At 34.8% G+C, this 17849-nt stretch overlaps 1 protein-coding gene across 1 annotated transcript in view; it reads left to right on the forward strand.

Annotated features, from left to right (window-relative positions):
- The window catches only part of pcdh15a (protocadherin-related 15a), a 168874-nt gene that overhangs the window by 119535 nt on the left and 31490 nt on the right, over positions 1-17849 (forward strand). The window contains exons 21-23 of the mRNA XM_052572828.1: positions 2315-2539; positions 6669-6785; positions 14783-14923. Of these exons, the coding sequence (XP_052428788.1) occupies positions 2315-2539; positions 6669-6785; positions 14783-14923 (483 nt within the window). The remainder of the gene's footprint in view (positions 1-2314; positions 2540-6668; positions 6786-14782; positions 14924-17849) is intronic.

The following is a 17849-nucleotide window of genomic DNA, read 5'->3' on the forward strand; positions in this document are numbered from 1 at the left end:
AGATTTTGTATATTTACAATATTACCGGTCAAAAGCTTAAACGATCTCTCTGCTTACTAGTGCTGCATCTATTTGATCAAAAAATACAGGGGGATAAACTGCAATATTGTAAAAAAAATTAGGTTATTAAAAATGTAAATAGCTGTTTAATATTTGATATATTTTAAAATGCAGTTTTTCCTGTAATAACGAAGCCAAATTTAAGCATCATAAGATCTTATATTTATTTATTGAACTGATGCTGAATTTATGCTTAAGAAACATTTTGTATCATTATCAACAGTTTGTGTTGCTTAATATCTTTTGTGGAATTCTTGATACGTTAACATTCAAAAGTCATGTAATTAATAATTAAAATTCAAGTAATAAATAAAAGTGACAAAAATGTGTATAATGTTATACAGTATTCAAAATCAATGCTGTTCTTTTAAACTTTTTTCCATCACAAGATCAGTCAATCAATCAATGAGTCAATCAAATAAATACATGCATACTTCTTTCCACAGTAATATATATATATATATATATATTATATATATAATTTTGGATCATATTAATAATGTAGTACCATTAATAATTGAGAACCAAATCATCTTTAGACTGTTAATGCATGTATTTATTGAACGCATATTGTTTCATGACATGTGTGTAGATGTGGCCAGATGTATTTGTGTATTTGGCCTAAAACACAGTATATATGTTCAGATATACAACACTATTAGCAGGCAAAATTCAAAAAAAGTGAATTACCGTTTTGGATTCAGATTGAAGGAAAAGTAAGGTTGTGTGTGTGTGTGTGGTCGATGGATGAGGGACAAATGAGTGACACTGTTTGAAGACAGTGATCTTCCTGCTTTATTTTTATCTCAGTGTGTCTGACACCTTTAGGTCCCTGCAGCACTGGCTGGTGTCAGAGCGCCGTGGATCCTGGTGACAGAATCTGGTCCGGGGCTGATCTACTAATCAGATTCCCTGTGCTATTTCTCTCTAGGGGTCCTGCACTTTATTTATATACTTCTGAAACCTTTGCGATCAGTGTAGAATCTAATTCCTTGTGCCTCCCACATCAAAGAAAGACACGTGAAAGGTACCCACACCCTCAGAGAGACAGAGCTGCTCAGAGCGCCTCTCCTCTGCTGTCTGTTAGCTTTCACTCCTGAACAGCCTCAGATGCACACGCACGTGGAACACAACTATGACTTTATGTGTGCTTAACGTGTACAGTGGCCCCAAAATATATCTGGACACCTGAGGGACACTTAGAAATGTAGAAATGTCAGTGCACTATACTGTGTAACAAAATATCAAACCAAGTGCCATTTGGTTTAAAAAAAAAGAAAAAAGGGGGATATTTCAATCACACTTTTCAGGTAAAACTATTTCACACCATGATGTTAAAAAGTCAATGCATTTGGAAAAATGCCGAGTATAGTTACTTAATATCTTGTCATCTAATGCAGTGCCATTAAATGCAGTGCGATCAATGTGGACCATTTTTACTTGCTTAAGCCTTAAGGCATGTTTATGGTCTAATTGCGCATCATTCGGCAGTGCACATTATTGCAAATAGTTCTATTTATTAGTCTTTTTATTTTTTGCATTTATTTTATTATTATTTTTTTTTTTATTTTTTTGGCAAGACTAGATATACACATACTGAAATTAAGCTTTGGGTTTTAAAAGTGCACATTTATTTTTATTTATTTATTTTATTTATTTATTACAACTTACTTAATAATAATAATAATAATAATAATAATTTACTTAATAGATATGCACATACAAAAGCCATAGGTGTAATTTACTATTTTTATATGTACTCTTGCCGATAAAACATCAAATAATCTAATTTCATTTGATCATAACAGTTTCTTTTGTTACTTACCTCAATTCTGGTATGTAACAGCAACATTTCACAATCCAGAAAATACCCAAATATTATTATTATTATTATTATTATTATTACTACTATTATTATTATTATTTAAGTTCAGTTTAAATTTTCACTCAAGAAATAAGCCTCGTTAGAGAAGTGAAATGGGTTATGAACAGCATTTTATGTCGTCCATGAGACCACCATTTAAGATCTCTCGTGTCATCTGATCGGCCAGTGGTCAGCTGAGATGGATAAAATCCATGTCCTGGAAACACAAGGGTTGAAAACATGATGATGGGATTTGTATATTCAGGTTTGCTGTCCCTTTAAGAAACATTTTAGGTTGCTTTATTCCTGCAGTACCTGGCCGAGTGTGGGATCATTAATTCTCTTTTTTAACCTTTATTCTCTCTGTTCTCTTTCCTCTGTGTCTCTCAGGCGGTGGATGCCGATCTCGTCTCTAACGTGACCTACAGAATAAAAACAGAAGCGGCTCGGCAGCTCTTCGCCGTGAACCGTCTGACCGGCGCCGTATCAGTCCTGCAGGCGCTAGACTTTGAGGACTTGGCAGCAGGCAACAGCACCTACACGTTTGAAGTGGAGGCGTTAGATCACGGAGGAGTCCTTCCTCCTGGAGCAGCCACAGTCATCGTTAGAATCACGGTAAAGCCTCTAAGAGCGCTCATCAGCTTTAAAAAACTTGTTTTATCACACCAGTCTCAGTGGCACCATGAGAAACTCTCTTCCTGAGTTCTGCAGGTTCCGGTTGGAGATGGTTTGAACTTGTGGGAAGGAGGCCAGTTTTCATCAGGTCTAGTGCCGTGATTGGATTAGATCTTTCAAAGCTCGTCCACAGTGTCTACGTGCTTACGCTTCTCGCAGAAGCTCCGCTGACTCTGTTCCAGTAATGCCTACAAAAGATTTGATCTCTGAATTCAATTAGTCTTGAAAGAGAAACCCCTGTGTTGGCAGGATTGTGGGCGTTGTTTACTGGATCCTCGCCTGCGTTCTCCCGCTTTCCCATTGTGATATTTCGGGTTGACGGTGACATGAGTGACAGACAAAGCTAGGTTCTGATGCTAGCCTGGCACAGCTATTCCAGGCCTGAATGACTCATTAGCTTTGTGACTGCAATTATGTGAGGATTTTAACACGAGCGCTCTCCATCGCCTCGATGATTAGCCGGGGGATCAGAACAGAAGGATTAGCCTCCTCCAGTTTACAGCAGCTGGAGCGAGTGCGTGTGATTAAAAATGAACTTGAACTTCATGTAAAAAGTTCCATTTTTAATTATGTAAATCTGATAGAAATGTGGTTTTCAGCGAGGGTTTATGCATTAGCATTACTGAACGCAATAGCTAACACGGACTAAAATGAATTCCCTCAGAAAAAAAGGTACAAAAGCTGTTACTGGTACGGTACCCTTTTAAAAGTTACATCTTTGTTCATTATTTACTCCTAAAGTAATATTAGTACCTAAAATGTAAATATTAGTTTCTTTATGAAAGGGTACTGGTCCAGTGATAACTTTGGTACAATTTGTCCTGAGAATGTACAGAATGTAATTATTTTGGAAGTAAATATATTAATTTAGCATTGTGGGCAACCAGTATGCAATGTTATAATTAAACGAATATGGGGAAAAATAACTTTATTTCTGTAGGTAACATCAGTAAATGCCGGAAAAAAACATTCGAATCACAACTTTTTGTGTTTTGGCTAGAGAGAGCGACTGACCCAAACAAGGTCGTTCCACACAAGACCTACGAGTGGCTGCCAATGGCTCATTAAATCAGTTTTGCTTCCTTTGATCACTTCAGTCTGTACTTGCCAGACTGTGGGAAGTCCAAAGCAAATACATGCAAATGAGCATCCACCCACCTCGCTGCAGGGTCGCTTGCATTTATCACAATAATCTATGCTTCTTAAATTTAAGTTCAAAAGATGCAGTTTAACAAATTTAAGATTAAGTGCATTTTTTGTGTTTTTGGAAATTAATTTAAAGATTGAGTGTATGAATAATTATAATTACAATTGAATGTTAAATGCAATTACTTATTTAAAAGTTGTATTTCATAATCAAATATTATTTTAATATTATTTATTTAGTTGTCATGCGTGCCTACTGTGCTGGATCGAGGAGATAAACACGAGTATAATTCCAGTATACACGACTTTATTGAACTGAACACCAGGAAAGCACACGTAGCACTGGGGTGAGACGAACAATACTGGACAGGAAATGAGGTGCAGAACACTTTTTTAAATACACTGAAACTAATGAAAGTGAAAGTGACGTGACATTCAGCCAAATATGGTAAACCATACTCAGAATTCGTGCTCTGCATTTAACCCTTCCACACACACAGAGCAGTGAACACACACACACTGTGAACACACCCGGGGCAGTGGGCAGTCATTTCTGCTGCAGCGCCCAGCGAGGTTCGATGCCTTGCTCAAGTGCACCTAAGTCATGGTATTGCCAGCCCGAGATTCGAACCCACAACCCTAGGGTTAGGAGTCAAACTCTCTAACCACAACTTCCCCAATGTGACACAACGGAACAGAACTGGAGAACACTTGGAACAAATGATAACACAATCAGGACAGGAACAGGAAGACCAAATAAGGAAATAAACAAAACATGGAGCACGTGGGGGAAGGACACACACACAGACATGGAACAGAGTCTGACATTGGTATTATAATGTTTAATTAATATTTTGAATATACTCTTATTTATATTTTATATTTATATTTTCAGTTTCATTAAAATAATTTTAGTCATTTTTTATGTGCTTTTGTCATTTTTTTACTAGTAGTATTTAGGTTGGATTCATTTTTATTTTATTTTTTTATAGTTCTTTTTAGTTATTTATTTCCAGTAAGTAATTTGAGTGCTTTCTAATTTTTCTAAGTTTCGTTTATTTTTTTTTATCTAATATTTATATTTTAATTATTTTCGGTTTAACTCTATAGTTTTTTACTATTGGGTTATAATCTCAGCATTTAAATAATCAATAACAAGATATAATTTTATTAATATAATTATTATTATTATTTTAATCGTTAGTTCATGATAACAGATTAAATAATTTTTAAGCAGCTCATAAGAAACGTAAGTTGTTACTCAAGAACAGCTTTTCAGAAATTTTCAGAAACAATGCTTAAATAATGGATAATTTTGACTTTTTAACTCTGATTGACTGTTTTGCATGTCCTCTCTTGGCTTATTTTGATGTTATTTTCTATTTTAGAGATCAAATAATGATCTTTTTTTACCTAATAATTCATGGATGTTATCAGTAGTATGTGGCACATAGATTTTGGGTTCACAGATTGTTTCTCTTATTAAAGTGTGTGTTTATAGATCACAGTGACTTGTTTCTTATGAGACGAAATTAAACCCCCAGAGATTTCCATGATCTTTGCAGCAAGTGTTTTGTTGTGATGTGAAAAACAAAGCTGTGAATTGTGGTTTTGCTGCTGCTCTCTTCAGATGTGCCTTGAATCTTGAGTTCCTTGAGTTTTGCAGTGATCTTTACCTTCAACTTAGCAAAGTTTGCTCCCTGTTAGTTTTGCTGCAATGGAGATGGTGTAACAAATTGTAATGACGCTTGAGCTGAGGTGAAGCCAATATTATTAATGTCAGGGTAGAGTCATCATAGCTGGGCTTATGGGAGATTTCGAAGGTTTTGCAGGGAAAGTTGTTTTTCTCCTGACTATCAGGCAAAGTGTGGACCAATCCATATGTGGCCAAGACTCCTAAGTACATTGAGAAAAGGTCACTTGACCCCTCTGAATAGTTGCAGGGTTGTTTCGATCTTGTGTGTGCCTCTGGCCCTCATCCCCTCGTCTCAGAGAAGAGCAGCTTGCAGCATTGAGATCCACATCTCCTCTGCTGTAGTTTCAGCCACTTGAGCTCATGCCGAGGTGAAAGGTTAGGGTGTATCGATGTGCATTTCAGGTGGGCAATTCCCAACTTTTTATTTTAATTTTTTTTATTAACCAAATATGAATAAAAACGACAAAAGCGCATAATATTACTGTAAATTAAGCTAAAATAAACACACACACACACACACTAACACTTTTACATTTTTCTGTCTTATGCTCACTTAGGCTGCATTTATTTGATGAAAAATATAGTAAAAATGAATTGCATAAAATAAATCGATCATTTGCATTAGCGTCTATATTTTTATACGTTTATTTATTTATTTATTTTTTAGCTTAATTTACAGTAATATTATGTGCTTTTGTCATTTTTATCCATTTTTGGTTTTTATTTAATATTAGTATTTAGGTCACACACACACAGTCTACGTATGTATATACATAAGTGTATACATGTAAAAACCTAAGTTAGCTCAGTGAGTGTGCCTCATTTTAAACACACTTGTGTCAAAAGTACGACTTATTTTCTTGTATGTAATAATGTGAAATATTACATGGATAAACTATAAATCATTACACTGTTTTTGCAGCCTATTTTACATTATGTGCATAGCGTATGATAAAGTAATGTTTGATTTCATGTTGACTTTAAAACCCCTTGAAAGAACATGGAAAGTGCTCTTTGATAGTGGTAGTGGTCGGTGGGGATAGACAGCAGCGTCCATAAGCTGATTAATACTCTATCTATCATTATGTCACTCCTCACTAAAGTGGCCACAGCCACTTCACTTCGAACAGAATCGCTTTGCCAGCTGGCCTTGCTTACCTCAGTCCAGCTTTAATGAATGTTATTAATACATCTTTCATCCATGTTTCTGTCTATGTGTTCTTTCAGGATGTGAATGACTTCTCCCCGGTCTTCAGACAGGCACTTTATAAAGGGCTGGTGGCTCCAAATGCAGAGAAAGGGACAGTCATCACAACTGTGCTTGCAGAAGATCAGGACCCTCCAGTAAGTACACAAAGCCCAAGTGAAAAACATTTTTGTGATCTCTGACTAACTCTTAAATTATATTTTATATGATTTTAAAATAAATAATAAAACCACAGAATAATGTGGGGTTTAAGTGAGGAGTGTTATGGTTAGGTATTAGAATATTTATGGATTATTTCAAGGTAGATATTTGAAATGCGTCTTAAGAGAAATGTGGGGCTAGCAGTGCATGTTCAAGGTCAAGTCAGGGCTCTGCAACTTTCGGATGAATAATTGAATGCAATATTGTTTGGGGTCAGTAACATTTTTCAAAAGTACTTTTATCTGCCCAGGATGCATTAAATTGATCAAAAGAGACAGTAAACACATTTATAATGTTATAAAACATTTGAAAGATTTCAAATAAATGCTTTTCTTTTGAACTTTCTATTCATCAAAGAATCCTATTAAGCAAAGCAAACATTTTCAACATTGATAAAAATAATACATGCTTCTATATATATTAGAATAATTTCTAAAAGATCAAGTGACACTGAAGACTGATGCTGGAAATCAGCTTTGACATTACAGGAATAAATTATATTGTAAAATATATTAACAGAAAAAGGTTATTTGAAATTATGATAAAATGTCACAATATTAAATGTTTCACTGTATTTTTGATCAAATAAATGCACCCTTTGTGGTCATTACAAACTTAAAAAAAAAAAAAGTATAATATATATATATATATACATACATATATATATATATATATATATACATACATATATATATATATATATATATACAATGATGAATGTTAAAAAGGAAAATATGTATTTTAATTATTATTTAAATGTTTAAATATTAATGAATTTAAATATTAATTATCTTTTTAAAATATTTCATTTATATTAAATTCTAATAAATTAAGCTGAATTATAAATTAGTATTATTTCTAGTAATTATGTTTATTATAATGAATTAATTATTTTATTAAAAGTTCAAAATAAATGTTTGTTATAAATGTATGTTACAATTTATTTTTAAATCTACATGCTTTTTTTATGTGTTCCAATGAAAACACTAGCAAATGATAGCCGTTGAAAGGATAGGTGTTACATATGACTAAAAGTTTGGGAGCATTTGATTAAGGTTAGCTAGAATTAAGACTAATAAGTGTATTAATGCATTTGAATTCATGATTTCATCCATGGTCTATTTTGAATTTGTTCATCTGAAGCCTTTATATAATGTATTGTTTTATTAGTGTGAATGAGTTTAGTCTCCCGCTAGCGTACCTGTTTACATGTCCCTCTGTTAACATGTAGTCTGCTATTGTGGATAATCGGTTTGTTCTGCACTGTCACTCTCTGTCTCTGCATCTTTATTTGATTGATCTGACAGAGCCGTTTTACGTTAACCATCTGGAGACCGACTTCTCTCTCTCTCTCTCTCTCTCTCTCTCTCTCTCTCTCTCTCTCTGTATTTCACTCACTAGACGAATCCGAAATGAAATTACACACAACGACACAGACATTTTGACACCGTGGTGAATCTGGAAATAATTTTTTTTGTGCTTTCATCAGAGAGTGGAAATATTTATTGGGCTTTAGAATGCAGCCCAGCACGCTTCTGTAACTTTTACAGCTGGAGGGAAGCGCAAGGCCATTACAGTATAGCAAAGACACACATCTCTTATTACCTTATAAATTACATAAACAAGGTTATTCGCTGCCTGAGGTTTGGTTGATTCAGAGTGGCAGCGCACGCCAGGGGCTGGATATGCGCTGAATGCCTGTAAATGTTTATCATCCACAGACTGTAAAACAAAAAGATGTTTTGTGGGTTTTTGAGTCTGTTTATGCAGTGTGAACGTGTTGTTAACAGACTTTATTGTAACTCTAGAACACAAGTGCGAAAGCTTCAAAGACGTCTGAATGTTGTTAGTTTGTAAAAGTAGTTCTAAAGTGCGTTAATTTGTCTGTTACAACTGGCAAACTTCACAAACAGCTTTACAGCCTCAGTTTTTTTTGCGTGTGTGGTCAATTTTGTTTCCGTCACATTCTTCCAAAGGGGAAAAAAGCTCACAGCAGGGGTTGTCAGTTGTACAGAGGAAGCATTTTCAATTGGTGTTCAGGAATGGCCTTTTCATTAGTGGGTGTTAAAATGCGTGGTTGTCACAGATTTATGAGCTTTAGTTTGAGCCGGTGACGGTACATTCAAGGGAACAGCAGGGGGGCTGGAACCACTTTTTAGCCCACGTCTTAGTCAGTCGAACATTGAGTGATTTTACAATATTGCCTTCAACACGCTCACAAAAGTGCATATATTGCACTTATACATTGATTATATACACATTACTGTTTAACGGGGTCTGTAAGATTTGTTTTTAGAAGGCTGCAAGTATTTGATGAATATAAATAATAAATTTTATTTACATTTTAGAATTTTTTTTTATATTTTCTGTTTCAATAGTTTATTAAAGTGTTAAAAAGTAATGCAGTCGTGATGGCAAAGCTGAGTTTCCAACAGGCTATTATAATTAATATTATTTTCATCATCATCATCATCATCATCACCATCATCAGTGTTGAAAGTAGTTCGAAGAATTTTTAATAAACAAAGTTTTAAAGAACAGTATTTACTTGAAATCTTTTTGTAACCTTATACATTTATTTATTTATCAGTTCTGTAGATGTACAGTGGATGTAAATTGGATATTGTTTTGGTTTTTTTTTTTTCTTGTGAGTGTAATTCTTTACTCACTGAGAATCTTCCTCTCAAATCATTCACATCACTATCAGTGCAGAGACAAAAGAACCAAAAACAATGGCATCACTGACGTCAAACCTCATGCCACGGCATGTCTGAATAAATGTGGATAAGAATAAGCTTTGAGATATTTTCAGTGAATAAAGATAAGTGACGAGTCCTGTCACCAGGACACTGAGGGGTGTTTGAGGTGATTCTGAATCGGGACCCTATCACCAGGGGACAGGAGTGTGTCAGAGAGAGGTGTGTGCTGCTGGGAGTCTCTGACACACAGCTTAACCTGAAGGACAGAGACACAACACTGTCTGACTCTGAAGGGGTTTGAGCTTTTATTTTTTCTTCTTTATTTCAAGAATGCTGACAATTCCAAAAAGACAAAAGAAAAGACAAGTTAAAATCCAAAAATATTTATTTACTTTTTCAAAAATGTGTGTGTGTGTGTGTGTGTGCGTGCGTGCGTGCTTGCATGTGTGTGTGTGTGTGTGTGCATCTCAGTATTTTCGAAAATGTAAGATTTTATATTAAAGGTCATAAGATTACATATATTGCCAGAGTAAAGTAATGAATTGACAAAAAATTACTTTTTCACTCAATAAAATACTTGTTTTGTTAGGAGATAAAGGAGGCAAACTGCAAACTCAACTTTTTCTTCTGTGGATTGCAAAAGAAAACATTCTTTAATAATGTAGGGCTGATTTTCTCTTCCAATCAATGAGAACTGAAGTTTCCAAGCCTCAAAATCAACACGAAAACACAGAATGGAACAGAACGCAGCTGTTGTTGTAAAACCGACATTATACATGTATATATAAAATCTTAAAAACACAACTTTTGGTCTTCTGTATACTTTAGATGCTTCTTTGAATACTGTAAATGTCATGAAGACATGGGTAAAAAAATAAATAAATAAAAAAAATTATCCATGTCAAGTGTCCTGTATAGAAATACATTTTAGCTGTATAATTTATTGTTACACATTAATAACATTAGAAAATAATATTTTTTATTATATTCATTAAACAATTTTAACTTTTAAAAGCAGTGATATTGTATATTTGTCAAATAAAGAAATATTGTAAAGAAATGCAAATTAATATACATTTTTGTTTACTACTATTTTACAGAAATATTCATTTTTATGTTTATTTCTTTTAATAACACATTTTTAGGCATTGTTTGCCACCATGGATGCTGTGTTTTAGCAGACTGTGTCAAGTATAAAATAGCTGTAAAATGGTTTCTTGAAACTGTTCATTGTTTTTTTAACTCCAGGATTTGAATTCATGAACTGTAAAATATTCTTGAAAAAAAATATAACTTGAATTTGGGATAACTTTCAAAATGTGCTAAAAAAAATAGACAAATATTTTAATGTTTGCCTCCACTGGCCCTGGCTCATCTGATCCACTGACCTGACCAAAATCCTTATTGTTGAGCCCGGAGCGCACCCATATTTTATTCTCACAAGGTTACACATATACAGATCCCAGCCAAGGTTTGCGAAAAATTATGAGGATGACCTCATTATTATGACTGACATGCGTCCGTGAATTTCTTGAGGCTGTGTTTTGTGCATGTGTGTGTTTGTGTGGCAAGTTCGTATTTGTTTTGATGTCTGGGAAGAACTTTTTTTTTTTTTTTGATGACCCTGGAAGCCCCACTGAAACACCAGATTCATCATTCTGGTTGTGTTGTGAATCACCATGGAGATGTGGAGGGCTCAATCTCTGTCTCTCTCAGGCATGACTGGAATTAAAGTCGGATAATTCTCACTCTTAAAATCCTCTTCTCGTAAGCGGCCTTGAAAGGAAAAGTGTGCTGCGGAACAAGAGGACAGGAAGTGACCGTCCTCATTAGGGTCCCGCTCAAACACCGATGATTACAGTATGAGCAGCGCTGCGTTTCCAGCCAACGCCAGTGAATGAGATAATGACACTGTATTTATATGCACTGCTGCAAAGGTCACTGGGTAATGAAAGCTCCTCCTTTGCCTTTCTACCGGTTGAACCTCATGCCTGAGCGCTGACTTCCTTTTATTTGAAAAGATTTAAAGGAATGAGTAATGGACTTCCATCCTTGAAGTGTCACTACAGAGCAGAAGAACCAGCGGCCATTAATCATACCAGCAGAGCAGGAATACAATCACCAGACAGAAATTGAATGTGTCCTGCTAATGTGACTGACTCGCATTTGAGTGTTGACAGTGACACCCGTTGAAAGTGACTCATGAATGTCAAACATTAAACAGTTAACTGATTTGATTCCGTATTAGCAGGAGCAAGGCCTGTCTCATTTGATGGCTTAATCCAGAAGAAATGCTTCCTTATAATTTTGTTATGGATAACTGTTCTATCTAGGGCTTAGTTTCTACAATATTCAGTAATCAATATTATGAATATCATTTTTTTTTAAAACAAACAAAAAAAAATGCATAGTGGACAAAAGTTTAAACCAAGTAATTAATTAATTGAAACAGTTAAGCCTGTTTTTAAATCATACTCAAAGCTGCATTTATTTGACCAAAAATGCAGTAAATCTTTAGTTTTGTAAAATTAAAACACACACACACACATATATTAGGGGTGTAACGGTTCACAAAATTCACGGTTCTATTCGATACGATACTTCGATGTCACGGTTCGGTACGGTACGGTTCGGTACATTTTAGATACAGCAAAATGTAAAAACATCTCAACTTTTAGAATGCCGCAAGCGCACCGCGGGTCAGGTGACAAGAACTAACCAATTAGCTTCATCCTTTCCCGTAACAACGTTGAAAGCTCAGCCAAGATGAAGGAACACCTGATCATAGTTGTATATGGATTGCATATATATATATATATAGTAATATTGTCACGCTTGTGTTGTCAGAAAGAAGATGATGACATTGATTAATTAGAAATGTCTCTTAAATGAATATTAGAGTTTCAAATTTTAAAAAGAATTACTTTAAATTCTAATAATTTTGTATTAAATACTGTAAATACAGCATGAGATTTCTTAATTCCACACTTTCGACTGGTAAGATCTACAGTATGTATAGATTTTTTTTATTAATATTTTGCTAAATTAATTAACTTAATAGCATTTAATGTCATATATCAATATTTGTAGAAGAAATGTAGAAAATGTAAGATTTTATATAAAAGACTGTGTGTGTGTGAACACACAAAAAATGACAGCAGAAGTCAACGTTATTTATTTTATATCCATATCATTGATATTTTGTTTAATGAATCAAATCAATTGCATTTTATGTCATATATCAATATTTCTAGAAGAAATGTAGAAAATGTAAGATTTTATATAAATGATTTCACTACGCAGCATGTTCTTTTGTTGTTTTTATGTCAGAGACTGTATTTTATAGTCGATGGCGGTTGATTTTGGGTAATAAAATCAGGTTTCTATAAAAATGTTTATTAAGTAGTTAATGTTTTATCAAAACAGTGTATCCCTCAGGGCCGTGAGGCACATTGAATATAGTAATGGTTGAAAGGGTTGCGATGGCCTTTAGCCATGATTGGATTCATAATACAGCATACTTTAATAGTGCATGTAATGATGCTTTTTATCATAACACTGCATCAAGACTACTGTATCTTTTCATATAAAGATAATATCATGAATATTAGCATAAAGTCAGGTTATCTGTGCTTCCAAAGCATGTGCGGTGTTGTGTTTTAATGACTAAGAATCAGATAACCTCTCTGCTACATTCATTATAGCCTGCATTTGATGTTCTTATCTGGCATAATGGCTGGATTTTACACACGAGAACCAGGACAGCAGTGAGCGATACAGTAATGTCAGGTCACCGGATTTAACTTTATTTTTCCTTAAACGTGTGATCGTCTTAGCAGAGATTAAGGTGGTCGTGTGAGGTAAATCTGTCTGTTTTACTCTTCCTGTTCATGCCGTCTGCTGTCAACCAGACTACAGTGCTGTTTATTTTCATGGCCTGCCACAGAAGCTGTTAAATTATGCATTTCTTCTTTAAATAATGCTTTGAAAACATGGGGGGTGCCAAAGAAATATTACACGAATAATAACCCATGGAAAAATCTTGACATGGACTTGAAAAAAAAACTTGATACTAATTTCTTGGCTGTCAGAAATGTAAATGTGATGTTGCTTCTGTCTCTTTCTACTGCAGTATAAATGACTTTGTATGTTTACCACAGCACAAAGCATCAAACATTTATGACGCAGGCAGTCGGAAGAGCTGTAAAGTATCAGTAGAATGAGCTGCAGCTGATGGATCTCTCTGTAGCTCTACAAAACTCGATGCCCGAGAGACCTTAGTTTGAGGAAGTTCAAACCAGCTATTCAAAGAAAAGTCCATCCTTTAAAAGAATGGTCCATTAAAAAAATAACAATTCTATTTTTATTGATTCACCCTCATATCATTCTGAACCTAAAGGAGATGTTTTGCAGAATGTCCAAGCTGTTCTTTTCCATATTTTCAACAGTAGGCTGTCAAACTCCAAAAGAAGACCACCATAAATGCATCAGAGAAATCTAAATACATTTTAAATGTAAACAAGATCTGTTCTGGTCACCAAGGCTGCCTTTTTTAAATAAAAAATACAGTAATATTGTGAAATATTATTCAATTAAAATAGTTTCTAGTTTAACGTATTTTATATATCTTAGATATCACCATCTTCATTTTCACAAGATCGTTCAGAAATCATTCTAATATGCGAATTTGCATATATCCATGTTAAAAAACATTTGTGCTGTTTTAAAAATTTTGTTACATATTTTCAAGATTATTTGATGAATATAAAGTTTTACTGTCATTTTCAATTAATTGAATGTGTCCTTGCTGAATAAAAATATTATACGCCTCCAAAAAAAGAAATCTTACTGATTGCCAGCTGTTGTAATGATGTGTAATTTCCAGTGAATAATGACTCATTTCAGTGTGTTCCTCACACAAGACATTGAAAAACCGAAATACTCAAAAGGCAAATAAGGGCTTTTATTTGCCTTTTTGGAGCTTGAGAGCCCCTGATTTCTGTCTTTTGTTGTGTAGAAAATAGCAGCTTGATTATTGCAAATGAGTATGATTTTAAGGGCATGGAAAGAATATATAAAGAAACCTTTTTTGAAGCAGTGATAATAATAGAAGTCTGAAATTATCTAATAATCTGATGCATAGAATTAAATATAATAATACACCATCTTTGGTCCATTAAGCTAAGTAGATGTGCTATAGGGATGTGTTGATACTAACCGTGTTCCTCCCTCAGGGTATGCCTGCCAGTAAAGTGCGCTACAGAGTGGATCAGGATCTGTCTCCGTACAGCGGAAGCATCTTTGATGTGGAGACTGACACAGGACGAGTTATCACCAAAGTCAACCTGAACGAGCAGCCCAATGCTGTCTTCAGGGTGAGTCTAAGACGTCAGGCCGTCCGTCTGCTGGTATACACTTCACTTGTGCTAGTTAAGTTCAAAACCAGCAGAGTTCAAGTTTGTTTTAATTCACCACTGTATATAAAAGGAAAGCAGTATGGAGAATCAAATGACTTGGATGCATCTGATTTTTGGACATGCTAAAATTTAATGAGTTGTCAAAACTTTAGACTTTTATGCTTATACTTTAAGATTCATTAGGCTTTCATTTGATATCAAAATGACTAATAGCCTACTTTTACAGCATGTCTACATATACAATTTTTTAAGATTTTAACAATATACCGTTGTTCATGTTTAATTAATGTTCATTTATAATACATTATTTCAAGAATACGTTATTTAATGTATTATGAATTAACTCAAGTTAGCAATGAACAACAGGATATTTTTTAACTTACATTAACCTAAATTGGTAAATGTTGTATAAGTATTGTTCATTTTAAATTTACAAAAAGGTTAGGTTTAATCTTTACCAAAATTATATTTAATTCTAACCTTTTTGTGACGTTTGATGCATTTATGTTCCCATTGAAATCCAAGGTTTTGCTGAGCTTAAGTCAGGTTAAGATTTCTCCTTCTAATGTTTTAAAGGCCAATTCACACTACACCAACAGACTAACAGCAACAGACAGGTTTGTTGGGTTTTGTCGGATCAGTGTGTTAACCCTGTCAGCATCTGTTGCTGTTCTGCATTTGTTTTCACCGATTGAACATGTCAAGACTTGGAATGTCTGTGAAGTGGCAGACTATAATCGGTTGGCCGTCTGTTGGTGCAGTGTGAATTGTCTTTAAAGGGTTAGTTCAACCAAAAATGAAAATTCTGTCATTAAATACTCACGCTAGTGTTGTTCCAGACCCATAAGACCTTCGTTCATCTTCGTAACTCAAATGCTCTCTGACCCTCCCATAGACAGCAAGGGAACAACAACATTCAAGGTCCAGAAAAGTACCAAGATGCTCAACAAAGTAGTCCATGTGACGTCAGTGGTTCAACTGTAATGTTACGAAGCTACGAGAATACTTTTTGCACAAAAAAAACAAAAATGACAACTTTATTTCAGACTTTCGTCTCTACTACATGGACTACTTCGTCGAGCATCTTGGTATTTTTCTGGACCTTGAACATGATAGTTCCCTAAGGCCTGGTTCACACGGGACGATTTTAAAATTGTCGGCCGATTTTACAAATATGAGAGACTCCACACACAGCGATAAAAAATCACGGGTCTAACAGTTTTGGTCGTTCCGTGTGTGGTGTGCAGCCACACGGCAATATCAACACATCACACACGAACCGATTTGACTCCCGAGCATTCCCAGGTCAGACGGGAAATCTCGCAAAATCCCTCGAGATCAAACGTGACTTTAGAGTAAACAATCATGGCGGACGAAGAGGATGCAGTGGCCATAGTTTGTTCTTGGTTTTTAACTGGAAAAAAAAACATAAGAAAAACAAGAAAAGGCGATGGTCAAAGAGGTGGAGACAACGCGAGCATGGACTATACTTGCTATATCATAATATGGAGATAAGTTGTTGTTTTATCTCATATAAATGTTGTTACGTACTACACAGATTAATAACCGTTGAAATAAACGTTCATATATTCGTTTCCGTGTACTCTGGTGGACTGCAGTTGTGGATGTAGTTATGCCCATCGACTTTATTTGTATTTGTTATATTATATACGCCGGCTGTTTTGATTTTGTTTCCCGGTACTATCACTGCCTCGTCACCTCGCTTTCTGATTGGCTACACGCCACAGTCCACAGGCTGCGTGATTGTTTGTCCTCGGGGGACACCACACACGAGAAGAAATCGGGCAAAATAAATCCAACATGTTGGATATCCCCGATTTGAGATCGGAGCGGTCCCGACATTCTTCCGAGCAGAGGAGATTAGTCTTAACACACCACACACGGCAGGAATATTTGATCAGATTATTTTACGATAATCGGAGCATCCTAAGATTGTCGGAAGGGCTGAATCGGGGCTAAAATCGGCCCAATTATCCTGCCGTGTGAACCAGCCTTAACTATCTATGAGAGGGTCAGATAGCCTTCAGATTTCATCAAAATATCTTAATTTAAAGATCTTACGGGTTTGGAACAACACGAGGGTAAGTAATTAATGACAGAATTTTCATTTTTGGGTGAACTATCCCTGTAAGATCGTCATAAATGGAAATGGTTTGTCAGATGGAGACCAATAAATAACCAGCATGCATCTCATGTAATGTGCCTAAAAATGCATATGCATGCCTGGTAAGCAACAGACGTAGCTGTTTTTGTCATAAAGTTCTATTCATAATCATAAGAGAAGAACTGTTGTTAACTAAAACAGCATATTGTACTACTACTTGAAAGAAAAGCTCAAAACTAACTTTAAAAACTAACCAGAGAGGTTTACTTCAGAGTTGGTAACTTATTAAACAAAGGGGAGAACATTAGTTATACGCTTTAGTTACTGTCTCTTCTGCTATGACCTAAATCAATAAATGAATACACTATAAACGGAGCTCAAATCAATTTACCTTTGAGCAAATGTTGTTTTTTTCTGTGTTTGAGAATGAGGGCTGACATGTCATTTAAATCAATAATAAAACATTCACTTCTTAGGATTTATTTTTAAGACTTACTTAGGAAGGGACAAATGCAGTATGTGTCCTTTGCACATACTTTGTACTGCTTTTGAGTACCTGAGCAAAAAATTCAATGTGTTTGTCTGTCTGTAAAATAATATTTATAATTACAACAAAAAACAGTTCAGTGACAAATAATGATGTTCTAGATTGTGGAAATTTGCGCCAGTTAATTTTGAATTCATGTTGGTTTCAAACATCGTTTTCAGCTTTTTGAAACATAAAATAGATTAAATGGATTTTAGACCTGTCTAGTGGTT

This window comes from Carassius gibelio, chromosome B13 (assembly GCF_023724105.1).
Source record: "Carassius gibelio isolate Cgi1373 ecotype wild population from Czech Republic chromosome B13, carGib1.2-hapl.c, whole genome shotgun sequence".
Taxonomy (NCBI): Eukaryota; Metazoa; Chordata; class Actinopteri; order Cypriniformes; family Cyprinidae; genus Carassius; species Carassius gibelio.